The sequence below is a fragment of the Marmota marmota genome, unplaced genomic scaffold, assembly GCF_001458135.2.
Source record: "Marmota marmota marmota unplaced genomic scaffold, marMar, whole genome shotgun sequence".
Classification (NCBI taxonomy): Eukaryota; Metazoa; Chordata; class Mammalia; order Rodentia; family Sciuridae; genus Marmota; species Marmota marmota.
In genome coordinates, this window is record NW_026000142.1 from 21,332,837 (window position 1) to 21,352,831 (window position 19,995).

The window sequence follows — 19,995 nt, forward strand, 5'->3', positions numbered from 1 at the left end:
GCCCCCCCCCCCCAAAAAAAAAGAAGATAAAAGAAAGAGCCTGCCCTTCTTCCTTCCTGGTATATAAACATCACGTAACTCTATGGTTCTTTGGGGTGTTTCAGTTGTAGCATAAAGTAGCATCCTAAACTCTTGAAGAACTCTTAAGAGAACGAACTCTACTAACTGTACTTCACTAAATAATGGAGTATAATTTTAAAATTATCTTGCTGCTTCATAAAACCATCTCTTATTGGAATTTGTGCCACTCTGGGATGCTGAAACAAGATTTGGGCTAAAGAAGAAACAGAGATAATTTTTCTGCTTCTTGGTGTCTCTGTGGTATTAGTGTAGAATTTGTCCGAAATTGTTTTTCTACCTTAACAGTTCTCCTTTAGGAAAATTAACCTAAGGTAGGTCTAGCACCGCCATTCTGAAATCCACTGAGTGGACATGTGCCCCTTCAAGCTGTCACCCAAACTCTGGCTTCTTGCCTCAGCCCCACCCCTACTCTTTGACTTCCAGCAATGACGTGTCTTCCTGGAGTTTGGTCCTTTACGATGGCTGCCCTACCTCCACATTCCAGCAACTCTCTTTCTGTTCACAAATCCCTAGGGGTTATTACCTTACTTCTTGGTTTGTTCTTGCATTCCTGACCATTTGTTCTTCCATTCCTTCCTCTTGGTTGTTCTGGTTCCTTAGCTCTGACAGCTGACATTGGCTGTCCTGGTGGGCACTACGCCTACCCACCTCAGAGGTCTGACATAAGTTCCTATCAGCTTCTGGAGATTTCAGGATACTACCTTCCCTGGGCATCAGAGTCACTGCTGCCATAGAGACTTATGATGTTTTCTGATTCCTCAGTCCCCCCACCTTTTTAGAAGATTGAGAACATCCAATGTGACTATCTCAATATCTTTCTCCTCTTCCTCAAAATATTCCTGCATCATCACATGGTGCCTCTTCCTCTGCTCTTGACTTTAAATGAGAACTTTTTTTCTGGAAAACCTTATTAACGAATGGGAGAACTGACACTAGCCTTAGTTGATGGAAGATTACATGAGGAACGTCACCATCCTGGTCTATTAGTTACACTCAAGAATTGTTGGTATTTGCCTGACATGTTGGTGCATGCTTGTAATCCCAGCAACTCAGGAGGCTGAGGCAGGAAGATTGCAAGTTCAAAGCCAGCCTTAACAACTTAGGAAGTCCCTCAGCAACTTAGTGACCTCGTTTCAAAGTAAAAAAATAAATTAAAAAAGGAGCTGGGAATGTTGCTCAGTGGTTAAACACCTGGGTTCAGTACCAAAAAAAAAAAAAAAAAAAAAAAAAAAAAAAGAAAAGGAAAAAGAAAAGAGTTGTTAGTTCTTTAGTTTCTGAAGCTACTATGACTTGGGCCACATCCTCAGACCTTTGAACTTGCCAGCCTCATAAGAACAAGACTCATAAGAGCGATCCTCTTGCTCAGCCTCTGGAACTGCTGGGATTACTGGTATATGCCACCACGTCCAGCTTAGCATGTTCTTTCTGATACACAGGAGCAGGCTAAAGTTAAGGTATATGTGATTTCCAGGATTCAGGAAGAGGCAGAGACACAGACTATTATTGGCAAGAGTTAAATAAAATGTATGATTCAATGAACTATTCTATTTTGGCAGATGTCCAGTGATAATAGTCCACTATAATCTCCAACCTGCCCACTTAATATCTCCAATATTCTCAGGTTCAATATCCAGGAAACACAAAGAATATATAATGGATATGTGGAATGCAAGAAATGGTAAATAAGGACATCTCAGCAACCCTTGCATACAATTGAATTGACTAAATACTTTAATTCATTCAAAATAGATGTATCAAGTTCTGATTCTTTATAAGGCAGTGCCAGGTCAATAGGGAGTACAAAAACTAACATGACTTCTAAGAGCTTATCAAAAAGTTTACAGGCCAGTTCAACTGTTATAACTATGAAACAGGGAATATAGTGCACAGTGCTAGAAGAGTATCATCCCAAGTGTCTGAAGATAGAGGGGTGGGAGATGTCACTCCTGCTTGGAGGTATCTCACAAAATTTTTAGGGGAAAAGCTGTGTTGGAACTGAGGTATAAAAGGTCATTATAAATGGAGGCAACTGGGGGACAGAGGGACAGAGAGCCCTGGGTATGTTTGGGTGAGTTTTCTACTGTGGTTTGAGCTGCTAGAGCCAGTGAACAACTTAGGGAAATGCCAACCAGGGTATGTCCTTTCGTAGACCACAGGTAGGTGAACTGGAGGGAGCCTATGCTCCCTGACTTCATACTCTATAAAGGCAGGTTTTGGAAATGGGGGCCAGAAAGAGCAAGTCTTACTGCTTGGGCTTTTTTTTTGCTTTGGAGAGAATGAGAAGTCATAGTTGTATGTTGAAAGAGGGAATGGAGCTTAGGAATGGGACAGAGTTCTAAAGTGGTGAAATGGGACCAGAAGCAAAGAAGTGGTCCAGTGCTCAGGGCATCTTAACATCTGTTTTCGATTCCCTCTACTTTGTTAGCCTAAATGCCATCTTTGCCTACCCTGCAGTAAGAAGAGGCCTTATGATGGACAATTCTGGGGAAACTTTTGCTTTCCTGATAAAAATGGACAGATATTTCTGGTACTGGTTTCTCCTCTTCTTGCCTTCTTTTCTTCTAGTGCCTGGAGCTGAAGTAGCTATTCTGCAGCTACCACGGAAAAGCCAGGAAATTGCAGAGATGCCTGCATATGGAGATTGTTGAGCCTGTAAACAAATACTTCCAACTTCTTGACCTGTAGTGGGGAAAATGCACGTTTATCCCATAATGAATGTAGTTTGCTGTTATTTGATGAAACTTTCCTAATTTGGAGTTTGCTAGCCACTGACCTCAGGATTCTGGGGATAGAGAGAAGGAAATCCTCAAGTTCCATCCTTGCTTGATCATCTCCTTTTAAGGGACTCAGACAACATGCTACCCTATCATCAATGTGGTACCATTGGCTGGAGTATTCCTCATTTTTTTTTTCCTTAGAAATTTGTGTGGCAAACAAAGTCTACAGTGATAAAATTCAGTGGTCAAAGTGAATAGCTATAGCAGCAGCAAATCAATATATATTTATCCAAGGCCACTGACAAAGCAGAGGCATTGATTAATCACATTTGGGATAACTGAATGAACGTTGGACTTGGCACTGAATGTCAAAAGGATAGGATACAAAGTTGATCCATTAACTAAAAGTTTTTTAACCTTTGAACCAAGCATATAATTTTATAAATGCATATTACACTTTCATAAATCCTTTAGATTGAGTTACTATCAAGATAGGGCTAATTGGAGAGTACACTATCTTCCTTGGGTTGATATAATTGTTTTTATTTTGGTACTGGAGATTGAACCTAGAGGTGCTTTACCATTGAGTGACATACCATCCCTTTTTATTATTAATTTTTAAATTTTGGGAAAAGGACTTGCTAAGTTGCCCAGGCTGGCATCAAACTTGTGATCCTTTTGTCTCAGACTTCCAAGTTGTTGGAATTATGGGTATGTGCCACCATGCTTGGTTCTGAATTCTACTTTTAATATTACAAAGTAAATTATTTTCTTTCTAAAGTTTTTAAAAATTATGGCTTATGTCTTTGTGCATTTTAATCAAGTTGTAACTATATGAAGCACATAGAAATAACTTAAAAACCTATGTAGGCTGGGTGTGGTGGCTCATGCCTGTGAAGGCTGAGTCAGGAGGATCAAAAGTTCAAGACCAGCCTCAGCAGTTAGGCCCTAAGCAACTTCATGAGACCCTATCTAAGAATTAAAAAAAAAAAAAAGTCTGGAGACATAGATCAGTGGTAATGTGCCTCTGGGTTTAATCCCTAGCATCCACCTTCCAAATTCAAGAATATTATGGTAATACACATGACAGCAAGAATAAAATTTAATCACCTAGTCAATACCATAGTCACTAGGCCATATGTATTAAATTAATTAAAAAATAACAGTAAAAATTCACTTCCTCAGTTGCATTAGGTACACTTGAGGTGTTCATTAGCCACAAGTGGTTGGTGGCTATCATATTGAACAGAGCAGATATACGTCATTTTCATCACTGTAGAAAGTTAGTTTAGATAGCACTGACCTAGATAAAACTTGGGTTGGTGAGGTTTTTCTTTCAAATAAACATAAAGGAGCAGAGCAAAGGAGGCAGGAAGTTAATATCCCAGTGTTTTCTCCTGTCTACCCAAAGGAAGCTTACTGGAGGTGAAAACTATTTCTAGCTTCTGGATTCTACTGGTGCAGGCTGAGGATAAGAGCAGGCTTAGAAGTAGGCTAACCTAAGAGAACACTGTTTATGGTAGAAAGTTCTGGATTGAAATCTTGATTTAATCCTTTAAGCTTTGATCTAGAGTTGGTTGGTTATCTTTTTAAAATGAATTAATGTCCTCTTTCAAAGAGAGATTTATATCTTCTTTATAGGGTTGTCCTAAGGATTAAATTATACAATGTAGATAAAAACATTCAGCAGGGAATCTGTTTAGTACATATGTTTAGTGCTCAATATATTTTGGCCATTATTTCTGACAGCCTGTGTTAACTGTTACACAATAGATAACCAAAACAAAGTAAAGGGGAATTAATGGGTGAGTGGGGAAAAAGGATAGCAATTAGGATCAAACAAGAAGGTGTTTAGGTTTAGTATCAGTCACGAAGTTATACTGTTTAGCTGACCCGGAGAGGAAGGCTAAAATGGTGCAAAGGTTATGTTCACTGAAGATAAGGTCAAGGATCTAAGAAGTTAAGGTATTGGTAAGTCATGCTCACAAATACTGAAGTGATTCAGGATCATTAGGTAGAGAAGAGTGTGTACCAGGTACCTGCAATCTCATAGAACTGCCAACATAGGAGCTGGGTCAGGTAGAGGACAACCTGAATCAGATGGGAGAAGGGTGTAATCAGATGGAACGTGTCTCCACGAATATTTATTTATTTTTGAAGAGGGTAGAGAATTTATGAGATGAAAGGGAAGAGCTGAGAAGATGCTGCCTACAAAACCTAACCTTGAAATACGTGAAATGTGGGAGAATAAGCAACCTTTTCTTGAAAAAGCTACAGGGGAAGTGGTGCCTTCAATGTACAGGAAGGCTTTACAGTTAAATGACGTACTACACGTAAGGTTCTTGGCTCCACATAGTTGGCACATGAAGAAATTAGTTCTCACTAAACATTCACTTAATGTCTTAATGTCTCCTGTCCCTCTCCCTGTTTCTTTACTCAAAACGCTGAGGCTAGGAGAAGGGACAGCGTTGGAGGCGCTCACCACACTCAGGATTTGTCTCCTCCGGATCAGGGAGTGCGCTTACCGAGGTTTTTCCTAACCTCAGTAGAAGCTGCAGGGAAGAGACCCGAAGGTCATTCTCTCCTGCGTACAGAACAGTCATGCCTTTAGGAGACATTCACTCCTTCTTTCGACAAACATTAATAGAGCAGCTACCAAGGGCTAGACCCCAGCGACAAGAATAGACACACTCCCAATAGCCGGGAGGGCGCGCAGCCGTGTTCCGGGTCAAAACCAACATCTGCAGGATCTTTCACAAAGCTCCGACTTCCAAGTTCTCTCCATACTGTTAGTTGAGGTGAAATGTAGGAAGTCGGTGTAAAGCTGGTACCAGGATTACTTCCAGGCTTGGCCGCGGTGGAGCCGATACTCTAGGCTCCTAGTCGCATTCTTCAGTTTGGACGCGCCTACCTGATTCGCCGGCGTACACCTGGGCTTCGCCGGGGCCGAAAGGGCAGGGCTCCAGGGCGGGATCATCTGTGGGCGGAGCCAGCCGGAGGGCGAGGTTGACTCCGCCCCCGGGACTCCCATGGCCCCTTGCGCCTCACGGCCAGATGCTGACGTGTCCTTTCCTTCCCACTACACCTCCCGACACTACCTACTTGGGCTGCCCCGGAAGTCCCGCCCCATATTTAGGCCGTCACCGCAAATCAGCTCTTTCAGCGCTTCCTGGAGCTCTCCACCAGTTTTAGGACCAAGAGGTGGGGCTCCGTAAGCAGGGTGCCTATTGGCTCTAGGTCCGGCGGGCTTAGGATTCTAATTGGCCAGAGGGCGGTGGCGCTCTGGCACGCTTGCGCGGCGAGTAGAACGTGTGGCGGCGGCGGCGGAGATCGCGTCTCCTCTTTTGCTCCTAGTCCCGCTGCTGCTCCAGTGAGCGCCCAGCGCGTCGGTCTAGTTTATCGCTCGCAGCTGGTTGCTCGCCTGCCTCTCTTTTCAGCGACCTCTCACCAAAGCCGACACCCACACTGACATCTCCAGTCCGGCCGGCCGCTCCACTCTCTTACCTTGCCAGCTCCACACATGGCCTCCTCCGCACAGAGCGGCGGCTCCTCCGGGGGACCCGCGGTCCCCACCGTGCAGCGGGGCATCGTCAAGATGGTGAGAGCGGGGCCCCGGACCTGGACCCCGGACCTGGACCCCTCTGCCGCCTTCGATCGGGAGTCAGACATTGACTCCTTTTCTCCCTCCTGCCAGCCTGCATGGTCTCCAGATTCCCTTTCCTCTGTCCCCTTTTTCACTTTCCGCCCATCCTCCGAATCCCTCACTAGACAGAACCCAACATGAGCTCCGCTTGGTCTTTGCTTTCTGGATACCCCCGCATCAGGGGTCACAGCGATTTTAGTGGTCGCAGCTTTCGGATCTCTTGGCTGTCTACCAGGACAGATCGATTATTGATTTATTAACGGAGATAGTTCGTTGATATTTGTCATCCCATTCCCCTCTTTAGGTCCATTTTGACATATGCTGAGCAGTTTGCAGTTTTTCAAGTTCCTGATATCCTCTCTTTCCTGGAACCCTAGGAGTACTTGGCCATCATGAAGCTTTTCCGTTTCCACCGACACTCAGTTACATACTTCAACTTTTCTCACTCTGTGATCCTCTTTTCCCCTCCATATCTTGTGTCTGGTCTGTAGGCCTGGGAGTTCCTGATCATTGTGTCCTTTGACTCTTAACTTTTATGCAGCTGGAATCTTAATGATCATTATCTCCCCATCCCTTAAGTATAAGAGACAAGTTTAAAGAGGGCAAGTGATTTGCCTAAGTGCACATGGCAAGGGTTGGAGCCAGGAAAAACATCCAGGTGTTCTGATTCCTAGTACAGGCTTTTAACACTAAGTTCTGCCTGCTTTTATATGCCTTTGCTTTCTATATTCTTGAATTTTGACTTAACCTTGCATGATGATGAACTAGGTTCATCTCTAGTTCCATGATAATTTTGTATTGTAGTTCTGCTTTATCAATGGCCCCCCTCAGTTGTCCTCTTCTTAGCTCTCCCAAATTTTGGAACCTGACATTTCTTGGGGTATCAGGTTGTGTGGTTGCAATGACGGTAAACCTTTAGATTTCATTTTAGACTGCAATTCTTGACTTTTCCATCAGGAATGGCAAAGCTCCTTTATGACAATTTCTCCCAGGTTTCCACAGTTTTTGCTGTTGTAGTGTTCTACAGCTTGTGTGTGTATGTGTATGTGTGTGTGTGTGTAAATTTGATTTAAAGATTCTCCCCTCCCCTTAATTTTCATGTATTAATTTCTTAGGTATCTGTTGCCAGCTGAGATTCAGGGAATATTCAATATTACCTTTTCTCTTTATGTATAATAGTCAGAATTTATCAGAAATTGAATGAGAAGAGCATTTCTAAGGTCTACATGTTCTCTTTGAAATTTTGACCTGACCCATGAAAGGATTATCTTAAAGTGTTTCCTATTTCATTAACTTTTTCATTTATACTGTTTTTCTCTTTATTATAGGAACAAAGCATCTTTTCACTGTCTGGTGTTGGAATTGTCAGCCTAGAGTGGATTTTTGAGTTTTCTCCTTGTTAATGCCCAAATTTTTCTTAAAGGTCCCCTCTTTTGTGTGATGGGAGTAGAATGAGGCTGAAAATATTTTTGCTTCCACCAGTGCTGGAGGCTTCCAGGGCATCTGGATTCTATGAGGTGACCATACCTGTTTACAAATTACTCCTGCGGGTACTAATATCAGCAATCAATTGTCATGTGTTATGCTAGATGTTTTGCACATATTATCTCATTTAAAATACCTAACAAATCCATAGGGTTGTTCGTTACATTTTATAGATGTTTAATCTGGGGTTTAGGAAAAAAAGTCTATCCAAGGACATGCACTTTCTTATTGGTATTAAAAGGCAGAGCTCAGACTTGAACCTGAATCCAGGCCAGTCTGCCAGAGCACAAGCTCTAAAACATCTTGCTGTGAGGCCTCTTGACTCCAGTACTCCAGGGTACTACTTTATAACATGAAGGGTGGGGTCAGTGATGCATGACCGCAAATTGCAGGAAAGTGAAGCTGACTGTAATTGAGTTGAAGAAAGATTAGATGTTTTTCTTTGTTTTGTTCGGGAGCTGCTATTATGGTAAGTGACTTCATTTGGTGCTTATGGTCTTTATATGCATAGGAGTGTTGTGCAGAGTCTGGAATGTGGCATTTTAAAATTCAGTGATTTTTTTTTTTTTTGTACCAGGGATTGAACCCAGGGGTGCTTAACCACTGAACCACATCCCCAGCTCTTTTTATTTTTTATTTTGAGACAGGGTTTTGCTAAGTTGCTTAGGGTCTTGCTAAGTTACTGAGGCTGGCTTCCTCCTGCCTCAGCCTCCTGGAGCCGCTGGGATTACAGTCGTGCACCACCGTGCCCGTCAAAAATTCAGTGTTTTGAGCAGTTTGTGCCATTTGTAGATTTCACTGCACACTTTGACCACACTGCTGCGGTGGGTGGGTGAGTAATAGGCAATGATTAGGAGAGGGAGCTACAGGCAGATTTGTGCCAAACTTAGAAGCCTTGTCTGGAATGAAAAATTGACCACTGGCAAATTGCTCTGTGTGAAGCTCTTCTGTTAAGCAAAGTTGTATTTTCCAGGAGAGTAATTGTTTCCAGTGGTACTAGGAACTGCTTTGTAAGAACTCTGCAAAGGAAGATGGATTTCAGTGATAGGAAAGTGAGAAGAAAATAGTTGAATGAATAGGAAAACAGGAGACCCTGCTTTTGGGAGAGGGCAGAATTTGGAACAGTGATTAACGAGATGTGTGCGCTCTTGGATTCCTGTGAACTCAAACTGAGCTGAGGGTGTGAAATGGTCTAGGATTGAGGTTTGCTGCAGTGAAGATGAATAGTCCTTCCTCATTTTTGGTAAAAGAAAGTGTTGTAGGGCTGTGGAAGGTGCAAATTTCTTCTGGTCTCTGCCTTGTCATCCAGAAATCCTGGCTATTTTTTAAGGTTGAAGAATTAACTTGGGAACCAAGTTGAAAAAAATCTTTCACTGGTTGTTTTTAAAAATGATGGTGACAATCGCGACTGTGTCTGCTGTAGGGAGTGGGGGTGAAGGGACTGAGTTGGTTTTAGAATGTGTTTAAAGAGGAAGTGAGTGGTAAGTCTGCACAAGCATTTTGGAGATGTCTTGTTACTGAGAAAGTCAGTGAGGATAATGGAAAGGCTGAAGATGGATTTATGTTTTCTGAGTTGGGATGAAACTAGCAAGTGTGTGGGTTAAAATATAACTTGGATAAGTAAATGTCTTTGTCAAGTCAGATCTTATTTTCTCCAAACCCTGAAAGATTCCAATTCTGGGTTTATTTGAATAATTTGATAGACATTCTTTAGCTGCAACAGAATATTGTCAGTAGATGTTAAATAGATGACATTGGGAATAGATTTTGGGAATACTTGGTGTAAAATTCAGTCACCCACTTAGCTACTTTGAAATGGCTGTTTTGTCTGGTTTTGTGACCTGGTTTATTTTATTTTATTATTTTTTTGATGGTGGTGCTGGGGATTGAACCCGGGGCCTTCTGCATGCAAGGCAAGCACTCTACCAATGGAGCTATATCCCCAGCCCTGGTTTACTTTTCTTTGTCTTTCTACTTTTAACTTTCCCTTCTAATTGTCATGTTTGCATGTTTCTTCAAGTAGGAGCACATGGCTGACTTTTGAAACAGTAGAATGAATTGGTGACAGTTCTTGGGTCTTCTGTGCTTATTAGAAGCAGCCATGGAAATGGTGTATTTTATTGTGCTTAGGGTGTGGAAGGTCAAAAAGGAGGACAAGGCCAAATTTCAGTTCCTATTTACCTCACACTTAACCCCTCCCCATTAATTGCCTCAGAAGGGGAAAAGAATCCCTCTGCCAGTTCATGGTGTTATACTAAGAACAGTGATTCCCACTGGGTAACTAAGGCAAAGGGACACTTAAAGGAGGAGGTGGTCATAATTTTCTCCTTCCTTCCATAGACTTGGGCTGCCAATTTGTTGTAAAGCAAAATGTAGACTTCATGCTGAGTAGTTTAGTGGAAATTTCTTCAGTGTACAGCCTGCAAGAAATGCTTCCTATAATTTAGTTTTTTATAACTAAGTGTTTCTTAGGTTTCTGAACTAAGAAGTATGTGTTGAGTGGGAACAGAGTAATCTGTTGATCTGCTCTTTTCTCTGAGCACTTAGCATATGCGGGGGGCGGGAAGCAAAAAAACTTTTCCTATTACTCTTATTCTACCACTCAAAGATAAGGTAGCTGAATAACACAATATTTTAGAAGGGCCATTTGCAAAGAAGTATAATAGGATGAAAGGCTTTTCCCTATAGACTTAAAACTGCCCATTTCCTAACATGTAAGTGTGGTTGCTTTCAATCAGGATTGTAAGTAAAGGAACACTTAGTTATTACTGTATTATAAAGGTTTTCTGTCTTTTTTTGTGTGTGTGGAAAGGAAGCATCCATCTGGCTCTAGTTATGCTAAAAGTAGTGGTGCTGTGTAGTAACTAGTGAAATAGAAGATAAACAATCACATTTCCTTTCTTTGCTGAACAAATATTTATTGATCATCTGCTGCCTGTCAAAATCTCCCTGGGTATTGGAGATAGTAGAAAAGTACATCAGATTTGTTTCCTTGTGCCTCATAGAGGGGTCTGACAATAAATATGTGAATGAGAAAAAAGATTGGCAATGCATGTAAGAGTAATTTTACATTGGGGACTGGGACACGGTGGTCACAAGTGAGGGAGAGGGTCGATCCTTTAGATAGTGTGTTTAGGAAAGAAGTCTCTCAGAAGATGGCATTTGCACTGAGACCTGATGGACATCAAAGAGCACACCAGCCAAAAGGGAAGTATGCTTCTGGCAGAGGAAGCAGCAAGTACCAAGCCCCTGGGGTTTCCATTGATGATTGTTCTTTAGTATTTTTGTAGTAGCTTTTTAATTTCTTCAGGTTCAGTACCCCATAAATGGTACAGGTTTAACTGACTTATTATGTAACACACAGGTTTAAGTATGATAAAAGGATAAAAGGCAGCGGATGTGGTCATTGTTCTGGTATCCCAGTGAGATCCATAGCTGATGTTCAGTCCATTGAGTAAATGTAAAGAATGGGAGATAGGTAAGAAAGAAACAAAATAAAACTTGTTCTTAGTCATATTTGTTTCTTTTTTTAAAAAATATTTATTTTTTAGTTATAGGTGGACATAATATCTTTACTTTTATGTGGTGCTGAGAATCAAACCCAGTGTCTCAAGCATGGTAGGCGAGTGCTGTACTTCTGAGCCACAACTTCAGTCCATGTTTGTTTCTTACTGGGCCAAAACATGATTTTCTGACTTCTTGTTAGTCCTGTGTATTCCCAAGTCATTATCCTCCAATGAAGGGGACATGGATGAAAAAGTAAATGCCAGGAGCAGGCCCGGTAAGAGTTAATAGTGTCTGGACCTTGTCTGTGTTTGTATTTCTGTTAGCATTTTGTTAGTACATGGTATTTAATGCTGCTCTGTTACTTTTTGCTAGTACTTTTTAGCCTAGCAAACTTTGAGATGTCAGCGTCATTGAAAAGCAAAGTAGCATGCTCCAGAGCTCAAATCAGTGGTCAGGAGGGAATTGGCTCATGTGCAACATGGCTCATTAGCCTGGGGGATGTCTTTTGAGGCCAGTGACCCCTGCTGGTAATTAGTGGGCAGATGATTTAGTAAAGACTATGCCAGTTTGGAGAGTAAGTTGGGCAGCAAGTGAGAATTTTAGTTTTCAGTTGTAAGTTCAAAGGAGATAATTGATCAGGTTTTTGAATTCAGGTAAGGAGTACAGTTGTACTGTACAGTTTATTGTATACTCATTTCTCAGCGTGGCTAGCTATCTGGCTGACAGATGTGATTCTAGTGGGTTGTGCTAGAGCGTATGGGGTCTAGTCTTTGAATGTATTTCATTCTTCAAGAAGAGCATAGTTAAGTATCATAGGAAATTCTGTGCCTTGCCAGGAGAAGGGAACAACATAAAGGGACTTCACTTTTCACTGTGCTTATGGAGTGTTTTCTTTTATTGCTAGTGATGGATACACACCCAGTTTTTGCAGCTTCCTCTCTTGGGAGACTGACATATGCTTTTTGTTTTTACAGCAGAAACTGATGCGGAATCACAGGTTGTGAGCATTTGATGCAGATGGAGTGTCATGGGATTTCACTTACTTTCAGTGAGACTCAGTATGATAAATTAATGTTATGTTTTTTCTCACTTATCTCTAATGTTTAAGAAAAATGAACAGTTAGTTTCAGTTGGCATTTTTTTTTAAAGTTAGGAAGTTAAGCAACTTACAGGAAAATATAAAAAATTTCCACGTCATTTTCAGAATCCATTTGTGAGATACCTGAGGTTTGTGATATAAATATAACTGTGATTAGTACTTTTTTCCATTTATATATGCTTATGATGGATGGCTATCTTCTCTCTGTGCCTCAACAAATTTTGAATGCTTTAAAGTTTTTTTAGTTTTTAATTTTTTTGTGTGTGTGTGTCTAGGAAGTGCTTGGCATGATCCTATAATACCAACCTTACGAATAATAGGAAGGATTAAAGAGGTTTCTGGAACTTTTGCTTAAAGTTAATCAATCTGCTTTATTAACATTGTCCCTGGGAAGTAGCATGTCATAGAGGAGAGAGCATTGGCCTAGGAGTCAGGGGACACAAGCTGTGACCTGGGTACTGTTGTTCTCCATCTGGGTAATGGGTTGGATAAGGTATTTCACTTTGAACAACTTTTCTCTAAAACGAGGTGACTCTACTCATTGTCTCTAAGCATCTTTCAGTCCCATAAGGCTGTGATTATATAAAAAAAAAAAACAAAAACCTGTATTACATTTCTTTTAGGCATGCTGAAACAAATCTCAGAAATCTCATACCTTATGGTAGGCTTGACTCTGAATTGCTGCTTATCTTGCGTAAAGCATGCTCTATGCTTTCCTCTCCGTTCCCATTGTCTTTTTTTTTTTTTTTCTGAGAAAGTGGATTAGTTGAAATATGGTTTTCTTGTGTAGAAGGCCAAGGACTAGAATATGAATTAGACTAAAGGACTGTTTGGAGGGGTGGGGGTAAATAGAAGTAAGGGAGATTCTGGCTTTTCAGTAATCAAAATAAACTTACGTGAGTGATTGCTTATGACCCAGAGGAACATGGTGCCTAGGGGATTTTATCCACTCAGTCTCACCTCCATTTCAGAACACCTTGACATTCCTGGCACATTAGGCCTTGACTTGAGAAGGTGAGGTTGAGGAGGGAACTTAACAGGGTGTCTAGCTTATGGGTAGCGTTTTCTGTTGCCCAGCTCTCAATTCAGGCACTCCAAGCACTGTTCTTGCTTGGAGGACAGATTTTTTCATTTTTCCAGATATTTTGATTTCCGTTTTATGTGCAAGTATCATCTTAATTATTTTTTTTTTTTCCCAGTGCTAAGTGTAGGCAAGCATTCTAGCACTGAGCTTCATCCTTAGCCCATCTTATTCAGTTCTTGGTATTTTCACATGGTTTCTTTCCTTTTGAGCTTATTTTTCATAGTAAGCCATCTTAAATCCTTTCTGGAAGTATATATGGAGCCAGTGAAAGAATCCCAGTGATTTCCTAAATAGGATTGTATTGTGACCACCTGGAAGATCTTTCAGAAACATTGTTTTAGAATCTCTGGAGTGTCATGGGAATCTATTTTTAGAAAAGCCACTTCTAGGCGATTGTAAGAGTCAGTTGGAATTGATGTGGAGCTGGCATTTGAGACCTGTTGATCTTATTTAGCTCCTTTACTATATGTAGTTGAAGGGGTACAACACTAATGATAAATGAAATGTGTTTGGGCTAGTGCACGAGAATTTTCTGAGGGGAGAATTCTGTGGTTTCCCTCTCCTTTTTTGGCTTTTGTCTTGATGGTTCCCAGGACATTTTGCATTGCTTTTAATCTGTAGCTTGATGTTGGGCTCAAGTCCTCAGGGTCCATTTACAGTGAATGTGAGATCCTATTCCTGGGTCATAACTGACAGCTGAGAAGTTGTTGTTTTATGTGCCTGATTTAGGCCATATGCTTGTTTTAACACTCATCTGCCACTTTTCCTTGTATTTGCATAGATTCCCAAGATCTTCCTATAATTTGGCACCAATAACCTGGCACAATATTGCCATGGAAGTCTTTAGTGTCATTTGCAAATATGAAGATTCTAAGCTCCTTACTTTCTGTTCTTTGAATCCTAGAGTCTGATACTTGGGCCTTTTGCCTCAATTATATATTTAGATCCTGTTTCTTATTTATAAGCCTCATTCTTAATAATAGTAGTAAAACCCAGAATATTCTGCTTGGTGGTCTTAGGCTTTACTTTTTATTCCACAAGCTTATCTAACATGGGTATAACATTTTCTTACAAGATTTATGAAGTTCTTCTCATTAGGGTTCATGTTTGCAGTTTTCCTTGGTAGCCTTTCCTCATTTTGTTCAACAGTTTTCCATTTCATCCTGGAATTCCTTCAAAATGTTCTGGTGGACACCATTCAGTATTAATAATTTAATAATTAAGTTATTTTTATATTTAAATTTTGTACTTGCTTTTAAAACAGTATAGAAGTATTTTGAAGTTAAATACAAAAATTTTTCTCCCTTTGCCCTCTTTACTTCTCAGTTGTTTTTATTTATTTCTATTTTGCAGTACTGGGGATTGAACCCAGGGGTGCTTACCACCAAGCAACATTCCCAGCCCTTTTTATTTTTTATTTTGAGACAGCCTTACCAAGTTGCCAAGTCATTTTTCTATCTTTTATTTTCATTCCCCTAAGAAAATGTTGATAGTATGTTTACTTCCAAAATCTTTCATGCAGACACTCATTCTCTTTTTTAAGAAATTGAAATGGGACCATATTCTCTTTCTGGCAGTCTTTTTTTAATGGCTGAGTGGTGTTCCATAGCTTGGATGTATTAAAATTAACTGTTGCTATTGATGTGTGTTGATTTTAGCTTTGTACTATTCTAGGCACTGCTTCACGGAACTTTATTTTATACACTTCTGTTCTCTCTTGTGCTAGCATTTCTCTTAAGATAGGTCCCTAAAGATACAGCCTTGGGTACCTTTTTTTAAAATACTCACTGTTTTGGGTAGTGCTTGGGTTATACTTTATCTGTTTATATCTTACAGGTGTCATCATAAGTTTATCTTAACATTGCATTACCAATTAATTTATTTTTTTGTGTGGTAGTTTTATAGTCCAAATTCTTAAAAGCTACATTGTCTCTTCTAGGCAGTGCAAAGGTGAGCATGTGGGACCCAGTAACTACTAACTACTTCTTAGTTGCTTGAAGATCCCCCAAGTGTTTTATCTTAGTGCCTATGTGGAAAAAAAGCCCCAACCTCCATTCTCATACTGAGGATTGCACTTACAGCTACTATGCAAGCATTCTATCATTGTGCTACATCCCACCAAAATTTTATTTTGAAACAGGGTCTTGCAAGTTGTCCAGGCTGTCCTTAAATTTGATTCTCCTGTCTCAGCCTCCAGATAACTGGGATAATATGTATGCACCATTGTACCCAGCTTCAGGTGGGCCCTTTGGAGCTGTTATGGTTTGTATATGAGGTACCTCCCACAAAGATCCAGTGAATGCAGAGATGCTCAGAGGGGAAATGACTGGATTGTGAGATCCTAGTTTGAATGGATTGTAGTGGTAACTGTAGGCAGGTGAGGCATGGCTGGAGGAAGTAATCACTGGGGCATGCCTTGGAAGGGGTTGTTCTTCCCTGCTGCCTTTTTACCCACCTCTGCTTCCTTACCCCCACCATGAGCTGAGCAGCTTTCCTCCACTGGGCCCTTCCTCTATGATATGCCACTTTACCTTAGACCCAGATCAGTAGAGTTAGCAGTCTATGGACCAAGACCTCTGCAACTGAGCCCCAATTAAACTTTCACTCCTCTAAGTTGTTATTGTTGGGTATTTTGGTTACCGTGATGCAAATATCTGACCAAAATGGGTCTTGCCCTTATTTCACTGGGTTCTAGAGAGCTCAGTGACAAGGAAAATTTGTGACTACCTAAATGACAGATGACAAGTAGAGGTGAGAGGCAAAATCCCAATAGGGATTTGACTTTTTCCTACTGTCAGGCATGTATTTCTTCCTCTTTTTTTCCCACTTGAATAAGACAATAGAGGTATGTGACATGGTGATGTAAGAAATATTTGGTCTTCCTAGTACTGAGCCCCTAAAACCCTTGTAATTTCTAAAGTGTTGAGAGTGACAAAGGTAAAAGTTGGCTGGGATGTATCTCAGTTGTAAAGCGCTTGCAGAGTCCTGGATTCAAGTCCCATTACTGATTTCCAAAAAAAAGATAAAAAAGTATCTTTTGATAGTCATAACTAGCCACTTGCTACCACACCTGAGTTTATGTTAATGACTGACTTTGTGAACAGCAAGGATGAAGGTCTGGTTGTCAGAAGGTTGAGTGTTTCAGCCCCACCCTCTCAGCCTAGTGGGAGGGGAGAAGACTGAAAAGAGGCTCTAGAATTCGAGCTCTATTGCCAGTGATTGAATCAACTATGTCTCTGTAGGGGATGACCCCACCTTCCCACCCACTTAAGTGATGTTTAGGGATTTGGAGGGTTTCAGGAGGTGTAGGGAGAGTGTTCCAGGGAGGACATGGAAGCCTGCACCCCTTCCCCCACATTTTACTTTATGTGTTTTTTCCATTTGGTGATTCCTGAGTCATATCTTTTTTTAAAAACTCAGTAACTTACTGAGTAAACTGTTTTCCATAATTTTGCGATTTGTTTTAGCAAATAACCCAACGTGAGAAGAGAGTGGTGAGAACCCTAGTTTATAGCGGGTCAGTCAGAAGATAGGCCTGTAAGCAAGTGGTCATCTGAACTGGAGCCAGACTTAACTGCCAGGTGGGGTTGGATACAAACTCCAAGTAGATGGTGTCAGAATTGAATTGTAGAACGCCTAGGGGGTGTTTATAGAGAACTGGAGAATTGCTTGTTGTGGGAAATCCCTATGCTTTTGGTGTCAGAAGTGTTGGGGTGTGAGTGAAGAAGAAAAACAATTAGCTTTCTCTTTAGGGTGGTAGGTGATAGAGAGCATGGTGCCATGGGAATACTGTCATTTTTAGGCAGGGAATCTGTTCTACAGAATTTAGGATTGGGAAGTGTTCATCCAAGTTTTAGTATTATTGGTTTCTGTAAAGTTTCCCAGGCGTCAGATGTGTGTATACACCTGTTGTGGTTCTAGAATATCAGACTATTTTTATTAAATATTTAAAAATATTTTTGATAATTGACTATTTTTTAAATTTAATTTTAAAAGGTACTTTAGCTAGGTGTGGTGGCACATCCCTGTAATCCAAGCGACTTGGGAGACTGATGCAAGGAGGATTGGGAGTTCAAAGCCAGACTTAGCAAAAGCGAGGCCCTAAGCAATTCAGTAAAACCCTGTCTCTAAATAAAATACAAAATAGGACGGGGGATGTGGCTCAGTGGCTGGGTTTAATCCCTGGTACACCTTCTCAAAATTTAAAAAAAAGGAAATATAAATTTTGTGTCTTGCGGCAGAAATAAACTTACATTCTAGCTGTGGTTTAAACCATTAGCTTCACTAATGACTAGCTGTGTAACCTCGGGTGAGTAATTTTACCAGCTTCACCTGTAAAATGGAACTAATAGGGCTTTTCTCATAGAGTTGTTGCAAATTTGATGGGAGAATGCACATACGGTACCTAGTACTGTGTCTGGCACTTTATGTTTGGTAATTATTAGATGGATGTCAGTCATCCAGTGTTTTCATACAGTCCCCAAGATCGATGGGGAAGAAAATGGAACTGGTTTGGGCAAAATAAGAGAGAGAACAGATTGGGGTTAGTAACAACAGTTAGATAGGGAAGAAAGAGCTCCCAGCGACCAATCTAAGTCTCCTGGCATGGCCTTAGAGGAGGTCTCATGGCCAAAAGGGAGAGGGGCAAGTAGTCCAGGCTTGGGGCTTCAGACTCAGTGTTCGATTCTGGGTAAAGCTTTGGGCTGATAATTAGAGACAAATAGTTTTGTACTGGAAAGGAACTTTTTAGAGAGTGGTTGGGTTGGGCTGGGCACACAGGTAATCCCAGCTGCTCCGGAGGCTGAGGCAGGATGATTGCTAGTTCAAAGCCAGCCTCAGCAAAAGCAAGGTGCTAAGCAACTCAGTGAGACTCTCTCTCTAAAATAAAATAGAAAATAGGGCTGAGGATGTGATTCAATGGTTAAGTGTCCCTGAGTTCAATCCCTAGTACCAAAAAAAAAAAAAAAGATTGGGTGGGTTGAAAAAACCAGATGTGATATTTTTAGATCAGTTTCTTTAAAAATAACTTTTCTAGGAAGATGGTACAAGTGACAGATGTCTTGACACAGACATAGGAATAAAATGGATAAGAAAAAAGGCAGGTAAACTAATGAAGTACTGGCAGGAATACTGGACAAGCAACCTGGACTCGGTGTACAAAGTTAAGGCGACTTGCCTAGAGACTGAGGGCAGCTGGAAGTGTGTAATAGAGAAAGGAAAAAGAAATGAGCTTCAGAGTTTTTGTTTCCAGTCTCTGGAATACACTAATGCGATCTTAGTGAACTTTTCAACCTTATGAATTGTGTTCCAGAAGAGGGGACATTCATTGTCTTATACTGCTTAATACCAGGAACATTTTTATTTTTGGCAACAACCCAAAACCAAATTATTGTGCCAAGTGAAATTTATCTGCTTACCCATTAGGAGACTGTCCCAGGTCTTAATGAGAAAAGTAGTGCATTATATTCCTCCCTGTGTGTACTGTAAGGTAGGAAGGAGGCTAGTACCTGGGTCCTGGAATCCCGCTGAGATCTATTATTCTGTGTGCAGTAATTACCTGTGTTATTGCTCTTGGCAGGTGAGCCTTTTCACAGCCTAGAGGCCAGGAGGCTGCCTCTATTACTTAAAAGCTGAGTTATCTTATTAAACTCCTCTCTGGTGAGAGCTTTAGAATCTCCTGAGACCTCCTGTGGGCTCTCTGCAGGGCACTGGCCCTGCTCATAAGGCTGCCCTGCCCTTGTGTTAGTCATCATCATCCTGGCTCTGGAGGAATAACTTTCCATTGTCTCCCAGGCAGTGAAGGACTGCTAGCCTGGACTGCTTGGTTTCCGCTTGATTCTTAGGCAGTCCCTTATCAGTGTTCTTAATGAAAGTACTCTCTTAAGAAACTGAAAGGCAATGCAAACAGATAATAGACTCAGGTTATCTGAGAAAGTGGTCGATGGCATAACACTAAACATAGTAATGATGTCCCAGGAGTTGGAGCCATCCATAAACTTTTGTTTAAAATTTCTAAGCTTTATATGTTCAAGAACTTAATTAACTTTTATACATTTGAGGAAATCTCCAAAAAAAAAAAGGGAATCACAGAGCTGGTTTTTAGTAACAGCATAGAGTAAATAGAATATTGTGGACATTCTAATAAAAATGGGTGCACAAGCCCCATGCGGTGGTGCACATTTGTAATCCCAGTGGTTTGGGAGGCTGAGGCAGGAGGGTCGTGCCAGCCTCAGCAAAAGCAAGGTGCTAAGCAACTCAGTGAGATCTTGTTTCTGAATAAAATACAAAAAAGGGCTGGGGATGTGGCTCAGTGGTTGAGTGCTCCTGGGTTCAATCCCTGGTACCACCGCCCCCCCCCCCAAAAAAAAAAAAAAAAAAA

General features: G+C 41.0%; 1 protein-coding gene and 1 long non-coding RNA gene across 2 annotated transcripts in view; both read left to right on the forward strand.

Annotated features, from left to right (window-relative positions):
* Nucleotides 1-6,080: 6,080 nt before the first annotated feature.
* Nucleotides 6,081-19,995, forward strand: part of Snd1 (staphylococcal nuclease and tudor domain containing 1) — a 411,985-nt gene continuing 398,070 nt past the window's right edge. The window contains exon 1 of the mRNA XM_015488306.2: nt 6,081-6,396. Within this exon, the coding sequence (XP_015343792.2) occupies nt 6,319-6,396 (78 nt within the window). The 5' untranslated portion in view covers nt 6,081-6,318. The remainder of the gene's footprint in view (nt 6,397-19,995) is intronic.
* Nucleotides 7,970-15,649, forward strand: LOC125611379. The gene is made up of 2 exons (XR_007341562.1): nt 7,970-11,707; nt 12,408-15,649. It is a non-coding gene; the product is annotated as an uncharacterized LOC125611379 (long non-coding RNA).